At 40.4% G+C, this 12,793-nt stretch overlaps 1 protein-coding gene across 7 annotated transcripts in view; it reads right to left on the minus strand.

The window, feature by feature from the left end:
- Positions 1 to 2,434: 2,434 nt before the first annotated feature.
- tnfrsf19 (tumor necrosis factor receptor superfamily, member 19) overlaps positions 2,435 to 12,793 on the minus strand; it is a 120,793-nt gene continuing 110,434 nt past the window's right edge. For 5 of the 7 annotated variants that reach the window (XM_048597865.1, XM_048597870.1, XM_048597867.1 and 2 more), the window contains exons 9-10: positions 9,628 to 10,036; positions 2,435 to 3,566 (exon numbers count right to left, since the gene is read on the minus strand). In XM_048597865.1, coding sequence (XP_048453822.1) covers positions 3,555 to 3,566; positions 9,628 to 10,036 — 421 coding nt within the window. In that variant the 3' untranslated portion in view covers positions 2,435 to 3,554. The remainder of the gene's footprint in view (positions 3,567 to 9,627; positions 10,037 to 12,793) is intronic. The other 2 variants (XM_020530496.2, XM_048597871.1) reach the window with 2 other exon arrangements.

Below are 12,793 nucleotides of genomic sequence, written 5' to 3' on the forward strand. Positions count from 1 at the left end.
GGTGCAAGAGCAGATCATTGAAGATAACAAGCCAGGTGGAGAGTGCAGTTAGTAAAGCACACACTGTTCTTGGTTTTATTAATAGGAACCCATGCTATTACATGAGCAAGGAGATGATGTTGAATTTGTACAAGGCACTTGTTAAGACCTCGGCTGGAGTATTGTGTACGGTTGTGGGGCCTCATTATAGGACTGATGTGAATGCACTGGAGAAAGTGCAGAAGCAATTTCCAGGAATGGTTCCAGGAATGAGAAACTTCAATTATGAGGATAGATTGAAGAAGTTGGGACTGTTCTCCTTAGAGAAAAGAAGGCTGAGAGGAGATTTGATGGAGGTTTTCAAAATCATGAGCAGGCTTGATAGAATGGATAGAAGCTGTTGTCACTTGTAAAAGAAAAACTGACAGGGCATAGTTTTAAAGTGATATGTAAAATAAGTAAGAGTGATGTCAGAAAAAATTTTGTTCTGTCTCTTGGCCACTTACAATGATTAATCCTGGACAACAGGTGGCCACAGCCTATACAAACATAGAAGTCATTTCTGCTTTTGACATGCACTTATACACACTTCCCATTTAGGGATCGGTGCAGAGAAAATCCAGGCTGACTTTTCCACTGTCCAGCATAGAAGTAGTAAGATTATTGCTTTTTTGAAAAGGGGAATGACAGAATGTACCTATAGAAGATCACACTGAGGGGCTGCAAATTTATTCTGTATCCCATGTCAGGATTGAAAGAACTAAGCACAAACTAAAAATGTCATAATATCTGACAGGCTGTGTCTGCACTCTCACAAATTAGCTTCTAAAGTTTTCATATAAATTTGGTAAAATGAGTCTTGTACTAGTTAGATATGGGCAAATCCAATAGAAGTGCAACAATGATCAAAGGAAACAAATGACTTCTAATAATTATTTCCAAATAATAAATCATGTGAAATTCAAAAGTGAATTTTTATACAATAATCTGTATATTTCCATAGTATGGATGATGAAATGGAGACCAGATCACTGAAGTTTTTTAAAACGGAGGTTGATAGGTTATTTTTTAAAAATATCAGGCACTTGAGTGCTATAAGGAGCTGGGACAAAAGACAGGTTGAGACCTAGATTGGATCAGCCATGATCATACAGAATGGCAAGGCAAGCTTAAGGGGACAAATATCTTGCTGCTCCTATTTCTTATTAAGTGTCAGGTTTTGGCTCAGCGGTAGCTCTCTTGGTTCACTGAATCAAAAGGTTATGCGATTCAATCTGACTCCAGGGCTTTAGCCCATAATATGCACTATTCCATGCAGTGCCAAAGGGGTGCTGTAGTGTTTGAAGTCTTGTCTTAGATGTAGTGCTAAACTCAATGTTCCATCTCTTTCTTACTGTGATCTAGAAGTGTGGATGGAAGAAGACAAAGAGAATTCTGCAAACTACTATTTATATCTCAGCGTAAATGGATAGGACCGACTATTTAACTCCTTCATGTTTGTGGAAATTTGCAGCAAGCAGACTACCTGTTGCATTTATCTGTACAACAGTGATTGGCATCAAAACATTCATCAGTTATGCAGCACTTTGGAATCTCCCAAAGCTGTGAAAAGTGATATAAAAATACCTGTATTTTTAAAATTCATCATTATTTATTTTTTCATGCAATTTTAATTTTAAGGCTGTATGACCAAACCACCTGATTGTATTATAAGGCCCATATATGCTTCACTTAAATAAGCCCACATTTTCCAGATATTCACTGAAAGAAGACACTTTTTGTTGAAGCTTTTTGTCTTGCTCTCATCAAGACAATTCAAAATATAAGTGTTAATGGCAACAGCATGTTGATTGACTAGAAAGAGGACTCTGATTGTTGTAAATGTTGTCATGGAGAATGCATCAGTTAGATGATGACTGCCAATTAATTGCCAAGTTTGTTAAATCTAAGCCAGGGAGGTTGATTCTGACGAGTCAAGGCTTTGCCCTGAGAAATGAACCAGAGAATGAATTTCACCCATATTGCTGAGTTGAAACTGACACAGTGTATGAACACATTCTTTCTGTCTGTAAAGAATAGGACCCTATGTATTAACATTTGCAGCTTCCAGTATGCGCAAGCATATCCCACTTCAAGCCTGACTGACAATCTTAAATTGGTAATTCTTGGCACAGTTGGGATCATTTAGCATATGTTGTCCGACTGCAGAAAAGTTTTGACAAAATGTGTGTTCTTTCAGCATTGTTCAAGTTCTGTACTAATAAACAACAATTTTCCAGGTACTGGATTGGCATTGTTGTGTTTGGAACGTTCCACCTAGCAAGACAGTGAGTGATCATTTGGAATACATTTAAATCCCTAACTGCTTAAGCTCTGATAACAGTGCAGTATAAACCCATCAATTAGGCATTATTGTTGTTTGAAACTTGCACAAGAAAGACAAAAATGTAGGATGTAGTTTCCTGTACTTTATTGAGTTTGTAGCCATTAGCTAAAGAAGGATATCTTGAAATCTACTCAGATGCAGTTTGCCAACTTTTTTGAAAATAAACTGTATGAGCACCAAAGTTCAACATTTATTATTAATTAAAAAAAGCCACAAATATTCAAGTAATGTGATTCAACTGAGTGATCCAATCCTTTGAAGGGAAGTGGAACATTGTATGATGAACAAACATATCATCTGGCCACTCATGGCATGCACTAACGTGTATAAACTAAAGTCATTCAATTCCACCTCCACATTAGTCCAATATTTAGTACACTATCAGCCAGACCAATCTAGCTTCCCTCAGTAAGGAGAATGATAAACACATCATGCACAGTCATAGCTTTACTTTCATTGACGCACTGCAGTCGCACAATGGCAGAGGTGGAACACAATATAAGTGGCTACCTTCTTCATTTATAATTATTTATACTTAACAAAAATTCATTATCTGCAATGTATAGTGGCAATTTTCTAAGAAGAAACATTAAAGTGTACAAGTTTTTTCTAAAGCTTTAATAACAAAGATTTATAATTAGATACCTAATAAATCAAAATCATTTTTGTGGAATACCACTTCCCACAATCCTCCCCAGGCAGTGACTGTGGGCACACTTGTTAATGCTACCATGTCACATGTAAGAGCCAACCACAGTGAGAGCTTTAACACATGGATTGCTGTGTGAACCATGGATTTCCTCGTCATTCATCTTCAGAAATCCTTTAGCAGTTTGAGCACAATGGCGTTTTGACAGAGTTCTTCATCACCACCACTGCAGTCATAAACATTCCTCCCCCGAACTTTGAACAAGATGTCAAATGTTTCATGCAAAAAAAAAAGCAAATAGTAAATCACAACTGGTAGAAATAGACTGCTGCTTAAAATGAAGCATGTATTCACTTGGATGTGGTTCCTGTCTGCGACGAATGCAGACCAATTGATATAGCACACAATTTGCCATAGTTCGGCTGAGAAAACCATATAATCCTGAAATTTCAGGCCTCAGCAGAATGTATCTTCAGCTTGAAACAGTCAATGGAGAAGGATAAAAAGGGAGTCATTCCTCTGACACCATCAAGTTGTGTACTAGACACAGTTCTGGAAAAAGAAAATTACAGTCAATACTAAGGATCGAGTCAAAAATAGGTTTTCACTGACATGTAGGAGAAAATTAATGGCTAACTCTTTCAGCACATCAATCAAGCCAGTTAAAAAAAAACTTCATTTATTCCAATACCAGTAACGACATGTTTAATTTGATATTTCTATTTTATTCATTTCCAGGATGTGGGTGTCACTGGCCAGGTCAACATTTATTGTCCATCCCTAATTGTCCAGAGGGCAGTTAAGAGTCAACCACATTGCTGTGGGTCTGGAGTTACGTGTAGGCCAGACCAGGGGTAAGGATGGCAAACGACGCTCCTTAAAAGACATTAGTGAAGCAGACGTCTTCTTGATGACAGTTGACAGTGGTTTACACAGTTGCCATTACGGAAGACTCTTATTGAATTTGAAAGTTTACCATTTGCTATAGTGGGATTTAAACCCATGTCCCCCAGAACACTAGCATAAGGTTCTGGATTGCTAGGCCAGTGACATTACCACAACACCAGACCTACCGTAATACTGAGCAAAACTACCCCCTATATACACCAGCCTATAAAATGGAACACATTTATCATTTTTAAAGCACAAAAAATGTGACACTATAATTAAAATTATATAGACTAGACAGTCTATAAAAATTGGTATTAGTAAGCCACTATAAGTATCTGACACCTCTGTGGTTATAGGCTTCAACCTTCCACATACAGTATGGTGCCCTAACTTCAGAATGAATCTTTGTGTAAATTTGAACACACCTAATTAATTGTTTTAGATTTGAACTACTTGTAAATGAGTATGCGTAAACTGGTTCATAGGATCATATCATGGTTACAGTGCAGAAGGAGACTATTTGGCGTATCTATATTGGTTCTCTCATACAGGAATTCACATTGAGACATCCACCCACCCACTAATTCCTCACAGCCCTGCACAAAAGAACACAAAAGAACAAAAGAGAAGCACAACACAGGAACAGGCCCTTCAGCCCTCCAGGCCTGTGCCGAACATCATGCCTGACTAAACTAAAAAAACAAATCTACTATCCTTATTCGGTCCATATCCCTTTATTCCCTCCCTATTCATGTAACCATCCAGATGCCTCTTAAATGTCGCCAACATGCCTGCTTCCACCACCACCTCTGGCAGTGCATTCCAGGTTCCTACCACTCCCTGCGTGAAAAACTTTCATCACACATCTCCCTTAAACTTTTGCCCTCTCAACTTGAACCTGTGCCCCCTTGTAACTGAAACTTCAAGCCTGGGAAAAAGCCTCTGACTATCCCCCCTATCTATGCCTCTCATAATTTTGTAGACCTCTATCAGGTCTCCTCTCAGCCACTGTCTTTCCAGTGAAATACAATCCCAGTCTTTTTAACCTTTCCTCATAGGCAATGGCCTCAAGACCAGGCAACATCCTGGTGAATCTTCACTGCACTCTCTCCAAAGCTTCCACGTCCTTCTGGTAATGTGGCAACCAAAACTGCACGCAATACTCCAAATGCGGCCTAACAAGGGTTTTATACAGCTGCAACATGGTTTGCCAACTCTTGTACTGCATGACCAGGCCGATGAAGGCAAGCATGCCATATGCCTTCATAATCACTTTGACCACCTGTGTTGCCATTTTTAGGGAACTGTGGACCTGCGCACCCAGATCCGTCCGTATGTTAATGTTGCTAAGGGCTCTGCCATTTACATTGTCCTTTTCACATAATAATCCAATTCCACTTGAATGTCTTAATTGAACATGTTTTCACCACTCTCACAGGCAATGCATTCCAGATTCTAACTACAGGTGAAGACTGAACTGGCAGAAAGGGCATGGGTGACCACCAGGCAGAGTAGAGGGAGGCAGGTATTTGGGCAGGTAGTGCAGGAGTCCCCTTGGCCATCCCTTTTAACAGAGGTACCATTTTGGATACTGTTAGGAGAGATGACTGTGCAGGGGAAAGCATTGGGAGCTAACTTCATGGCACCATTAGGTGTGTCTGCTGCCCTAGGTGGAAGTAAGAAGAATGGCAGGGCAGTGGTAGGCAATTCAACTGTAAGGGGAACAGACAGACATTTCTGCGGCTGCAAGAAGAGACTCACAATACTTCCTTACAGTGGTAAAGGGATGGTATGATGCCTCCCTGGTGCCAGGGTCAAGAATAACACTGCATGGCTGTAGGGCATTCTGAAATACAGACAGACTGACAGAGATCATGGTACATTTTATACCAATAACATAGGGCAGAAAAAGGGATAGGGTCCTGCATGCAGAATTTAGGGAACTAGGAGGTAGATTAAAAAACAGCACCCAAAAGGTCTGGATTATTTCCGGTATCATGCGCTTGTGATTTTAGAAACAGGAGGTTAGTCCAGATAAATGTGAGGCTGGGCAGATGCTGCAGGAGGGAGGGTTTTAGATTTCTAGGACACTGGGGCCACTTTTGGGTCTGGTGGGACCTGTACAAGGTAGACAGGTTGCATCTGAATCGGTTAACTTGGCAGAAAGAGGTTCAACAGGGGGAGATGAACAGCCAGAATTAGAAGAGATGGAAAGGGATTGAAGAAGTTATTGAAATTATAAGCTGATTAAGGCACAAGAGAGTACGGCAAGGTTAGATGGTATTTATTTTAATGCAAGGAGTCTGACAAACAAGCAAATGAGTTGAGGGCACAAATTATAAACATGGGGGTATGATGTAAGTGCAATCACTGAGACATGGTTGAGAGAGGGACAGGACTGGTAGCTCAATATTCCAGGATATAAGGGCTCCAGGTGACACTGGAAGGAGATAAAAGATGAAGGGATCTTGCAATATTGATCAGGGAATCAATTACAATAGTAAGGAGGGATGACATCATTGACAGCTCCTTAAGTGAAGCGATATGGGTAGAACTTAAAAACTGAAAAGGAGCAATCACATTGCTGGGAATGTACTATAGGCCCACTAATAGTCTGAGAGAAATTGAAGAGCAGGTATAGAGGCAAATTTCAGAGAAGTGTAAAGTAATAGTGATAGTAGGGGATTTCAACTTTAACTGGAGTAATAATAATGTGAAAAGTTTAAGGGGAGCAGAATTCTTGAAATGCATCTGGGCAGCTTTTTCAGCAAGGCCCCATTGGAGAGGGTGTAGTCCTGGACTTAACTTTAGGTCATAAAGCTAACCAAGTGGTTGAAATATCAGTGGGGAAGCATTTTGCAGACAGCGATCATAACTCCGTTGTAGTCAAGATTGTCTGGAAAAGAACGGGGATGGATCTGAAACCAAAGTTTTAAACTGTGAAAAGGATGATTTTAATAAGATCAGGTATGATTTGTCCAGAGTGGATGAGGCGTCACTGAACTCCAAAAATTAACTCTGTTTTTATCCCTCCACAGATGCTGTCAGACATGCTGAATCTCTCCAGTGCCTTCTGGTTTTGTCACCATTGGCATTGTTTGTGGTAGAAAGATTTCCATACTTCATTTGTACTTCTATATAGAAGGTCATAATCAACATTTTACTGCACGCATCTTAACCTCAGGAAATGTACACAGGCTAAGCCTTCAGAAATATCCAGATTTGCAACTTTTTGACCACATTTCTGAACCTGCATGTCAAGCGGGCCTCGGTGCCCCTGGATGAGACTGTGTAAAGATAGGTACAGCTTTGACGATGATATAATAGACTTTGTACAAGTCCCTGTGTTTCTATGTGCTTCACACAGGTTTGGAAATGTGATTGCAAAAGTGCATTTGCATTGCCAACAGGTGGAGGCAGGTTAAATTGAGACATTCAAAAGGGAATTAGATTGTTATCTGGAAAGAAAGAATGTGGCTCAAGAATGGCAGAGCCTGTGCAGATATAATGGTCAAATGTTCTCCTTCTGCACTGTTAACAATCCTGTGATTCTTCATCCTCCAGAGAGAATGGTCAGCTGACATTCATCATTTGGGTTCATGAAAAACACCAATGAATGTTACACCTGTGGTTGACTGATATATCAGAGGAACATATCATTCAGGAGTAGGAGTAGGTCAATTTGTCTCTTGAACTTGCTTCACCCTTAAATAAGATCATAGCTAATCCCACTGGGGTCTGATTTCTACTTTCTTTTCTGCCTTTCTTAATCCCGTCTCCCCTCACTATTAAAAAACTATATAACTCAGCCTTGAATAAACTCATTGACCCTGCCTCTATTATCTTCAGGGAAATAGAATTCCACAGATTAACAACCCTCTGACTGAACAAAAGTCTCATTTTCTCCACGTTAAAAGTGAGACAACTTCTTCTTAAACTGCGTTAGGCCTAACATAGTTTAAGAAGAACTCTCTTGTGACTGTCCGTGTAGAGTTTGCACATTCTTTCCGAGTCTGTGTGGGTTTCCTCCGAGTGCTCTGGTTTCCTCCCACAGTCCAAAGATGTGCAGATTAGGTGGATTGACCATGCTAAATTGTCCATAGTGTCCAGGGGTGTAGATGGGTTAGACATGAGAAATGCAAGATTACAGGGATGGGATGGGTTTGGGTGGGATGCTGTTCGGAGGGTCGGTATGAACCTGTTGGGCTAAATGGCCTGTTTCCACACTGTAGTGATTCTATGGAAAGAATTCTAGTCTCTCCTACGAAGCATAACAATCTTTCAGAATCCCATGGAATGGCAGGGGGTTAATGACGTCAGAAGAAAGGAAGGAATAAAATTAGTAGAAAAAAAGATGAAAAAAGACTTGCAAGATTTGAACATAAGGAAGAGAAAGATTCAGATTTGTAGCACTGCAATAAAGCTCTCATAATATTTTTTGCCTTTCTTTGAATATTATAGAAAACGTAAGTTTCAAATGTACTGACATTTGGGCCAGGATTTTTATGTCTCCATGACATGTGGGTGGTAGGGCGGTGATTTAAAAATTGCAGCTTGCTGGAAGGATATGGATGTGAAAATGAGCCCTGACTGAGCAACCCTGACCTTATGATCCCCACTGAGAGATTGGGTATGTTTAGATCTCTGGCTATTTTCATGGAGTCAGTCCCATTTTGGTAGGACACACAGTTCACACCATCTCAGAGTAGTCAAGGACCATAATCTAGATTTAGGAATCCTTTGACAGATAAGTGACTGTGCATTCTCATATCCCAGATGCTCCCTCCATGGCCACTCATGTCTCCTATGCCCCTGTTATACCAGCCATATCCCTTACCTCAGTGCCCTTTCCCATACCACCCTCTCTATTTTCCATGTCCATTCACTTGGTACGCACTATGTATAAAACCATTCAGCCATGTAATAAATAATGGCAATTGTTTGAAATGCTCATGAAAATAACACCGATTCAACAATCTCCTTTGAAATAAATTGCTGCTCCGATAACCTAAAAGAAGTGTTAATCAGGCACAGTCACTCGAAGTATCAACAACAGAAGCTTTATTCCATTTCAGACACATAGTTGTATAAAGAGGTCAAATGAACAAATAATTTATGATAACTTCAAAATAATGTCAATCAAAGTTAGAATCTCCTGTTTGGCCATTTGTTTCCACTGATACAGTTCCCAGATGGCCTCATTATGAATATCTGATTGAGCTCAAAGGCTCAGTAATGAATCAGCTCAACAGGGTCTGTTTATGCAACTTGAAGAGGAGTGTTAGGTTTGATTAGTGAGGATAAGGCATGGGTGTTATACAAGGGCATGGGGGACATGAGTGGGCATTAAGGGTGGTTGGGACACTGAGGAAGTCTAAAGAGTAAGGGCTATAAGGCCTTTAATACAACAAGGTTGAACTCTCAGGGAACTGAGGTAGGCCTTCTATGAGTAATTACAGTACTCACAAGCCTCGTGGTCACCTGTAAACTATCTCCAGAGGCAGTGGGGCCAGGCATATCTCACATCAACCTCTGAAACATAAAAATAGGAGGGGCCCTTTTAAAGGGAAATGGATCCGTCAGGCTAGTTTTCAGACTCAAGCTTCCCACTTTTTTGATAATGATCCAGTCCTTGATGACTATCAAGATTATATAAACCAGACAAATGTAAGATTTCAGACAAACAGCACAGATAAAGGAGTTGTTGATTATTATGCCTTACCTCAATTTCTTCATTTGGAGTGTTGCTTTCCTGCTGCTCTTTGTCTCCAGTGTTTAATGGTGGGGGATCACCTGGATCTTCTGCACCATCTTGCTTTCTGAGCCCTATTGCAGTTCCACCTATGTCCACCGAAAGGGGATGCAGACGAAGTGACTCAGGCTGATCTTCCTGCCTTGGACACATTTCTGAAGGCAGGTTATTTGGAGTATCCAACTGTGGGCTAAAAGTAGTAACATCCTCTGGGGAAGCCTCAGAGTTTGATAGGTTAAGAGATTCACAGGAACAGCCAGTATCACTGCCAGCAGAGTCTCGTATTAGAGGCCAGGCTTCTGAAGTGTCACTGCCAAAAGATGGTGTAAAAACATCAAGGAGAGAGGACAGCATTTCGCCACCGCATTCCAAGTTCCTGCTTGTGACAGACAGCAATACTAAAGTTAACATTCAAATGAATAAACACTAACTTGACATACTTATGTTGTTAAATATAACATACTGTATGGCAGTGACTCAGTAGTAGTGTTCCAATATTCATGCCATAATGACACAAATAATTTTCAGAAGGCATTGCAGCATAATTTTCTCAATAATTGTGTAATTGACTACAATTCTAAAAGCAATTAATTATTAACATGGCACCAGGCTGTCAATGATTTTTGAAGTGGATCATTTGTCATGAAACGTTAATTTCAAATTCAGGGTATTCAGTTGGAAGATGTTTGCTGTAAAATTGACCAAATAGCATCTGAGGCATGTTATGAGAATCCCACCTACTGCTCAATGCAGTAACAAATTATATGATTGTTTGGTGGGTTAGGCCCAGATTTTTGTTCCAGATCAAGGGTGCAGAGACAGGAGAAATCCCAGCTCTATGATCTTGATCTTTAAAAGTGACTGTCTGCATTTTGGATTTGCGGTCCAGAGTGCCTGTTAGATTCCCGGGGACTTGGGAAAAGTCTGACTCCTGAGATGCACTGGGTGGAAAGGATTCCTTGGGACTTTGGTGTGTACGCAGACTTTAAAAATAAAGATTTAAGGTGAAAATAGTTCTACTGCCCACACCTTCTCACTTTCCCCACTCTCTATGCCCATCTATGTGCTTGCCAATGCCCCTGCAGCTACTCCCATATGTCTGTGCCACTCATGCCCATCTCCCTATTCTGTATGGTCCTTCATACCCACATTGCTAATTTGTGGCCCTTTAGCAAATTCCATGGCTCATCAAATCCCCTCTACCATTCTATGCCAATCTACCCATCCCTATGCCCTCCCATAACCCATGCTTCCCAGTGCACTCTGCAGGAACCTCCTGATAGCCATTTTACACCCTGTGTCCCTGAACTCACAACCCAATGGTGCCTCATATTTCCAGTGCCACCCGACCACCACCTCTCATGGCCCCCATACTCCATAATACACTAATCGTTCCCATTGCCTTTATAGCCCCAATACTAACCCAGGGCCAATATATTGTGCATTCACCATTTTTCTCCTTCCTTCACTCTGCCAACTCATCTGTTATCCTGCATTTGCACTATTTAGGAAGCATCATCACCGAAATAAAGTTACCAGTTTCTTGATTACGGCACTATTAAAAAAAAACCTAATTGATACAAAATGCAGCTAAATTGCTCCCCTTAATCCCTCACAAAAATAAACATCTCACTTGTGATTAACAACTTATATCAGTCACCATTTCACCCACGTATGTAAAAACCTAATGTCACTAAACTTTCCATTCAATAAGCAGATGGACCTATCCATCAAAGATAGCCCAATGTGAAAATGATAGCTTGGTAAATCAAACATACACCACCATTCATATAATGGTTCTATAAACCCACACACTCTCAAGCAGCGTAGCACTTTGTTAATTAACTGAACACATTTTTGGATAGTTTATTGACAGCCTTCCACATCTGAGAGAGCTTATGCACTTTTTGAATATATCTTTTCACAATTCCAAAGAGTGCCTTACCTCCATCAAAAGTAACCTAAAAACAGATTCAAATGAGAGAAATGCCAAGTATTCCTCCAGGATAAATCTGCTCTTACCTGGTGTAATCTCCACACTATAAATTCCACACTCCAGGGATTCCATAATTCCATTTCGGTGGAAGTAGCTAATTATTTAAATTGCCCAACGCTATGAAAGGTTGGGTTGGAGGCTGGACTTACAATTCCTGACAAATTCTGGGATTAGAAAGAAACACTGAGAGCCACGAGGAAGGCAATGGAGGTGGTGGGGTGTGCATACAGTGTCATTTGCTTCAAACACCACCTCCTCTAGGCACAATTCTGGCTACAGTCCATTACAAAATTCTGCACAATCTGGCTATCAGAATCCCAAAAATCACTCCAGTCAAAAGAATCAAACAACAACTTCTGAAAGCCTTTTCATCTATCTCATTTTTGTCGATAACCGAAATGGTTAACATCCAAAAATACAGATCCGATATTGAATAAAATACCCTGTTAAATATTTCACAGAATTTAACTTCCCAGGATGTGTGAGTGAGCACTGATCCACCAGGAGGATATTATTCTCTGCCTGTCACCGTTTCAGTTCAGTAGCTTCTCATTAAATTATTTTGAAGCCTTTATTGAGTTAGAAGTTAGCAGTGAAGGTTTCTTTTCCTAAAGTGTGTAAAATTGATGTTTAAGTCTAATGATACACTTACTGATGCTTTTGTTTTGTCTTACACTGAGGAAAAGAGAGGGGGAAGGATTTTCCCTGCTGATTTTCAGGATCCTGACATCAAGGTCAAATGGAGGTCAGGATCTTGCCCCGCCCGCTGAGGAAAACTCTCTCGGCTGTGACCCTAACCAACTCTGCCAATTTCCCACTAGCCAGTGGTCTCTCTGTTTAATTAAGGACAACAATTACCTCTTGAAGTTGAAGGGCCAAGAGATGCCCTCTCTCCAATATGTTAAAGTTTTAAAAGATAAACTAGAATTACCAACTATTCATGACTTTGGTACATGGCTACAACTGAAGCCCAGTAACTGGGGAGGATCTCAAAGCCTACCTTCACTCCTGTCCTCCAGATCTCCCACCTTTGGGTATGAATATTGCTCCTTACTGGCTGACTGGAAAATCTGAGATTTGAATGTTTTTTTCAATTCTGTACAATACAGCACAGATACAGGCTCTTCAGCCCATCAAGTT

This window comes from Rhincodon typus, chromosome 6 (assembly GCF_021869965.1).
Source record: "Rhincodon typus isolate 14 chromosome 6, sRhiTyp1.1, whole genome shotgun sequence".
Taxonomy (NCBI): Eukaryota; Metazoa; Chordata; class Chondrichthyes; order Orectolobiformes; family Rhincodontidae; genus Rhincodon; species Rhincodon typus.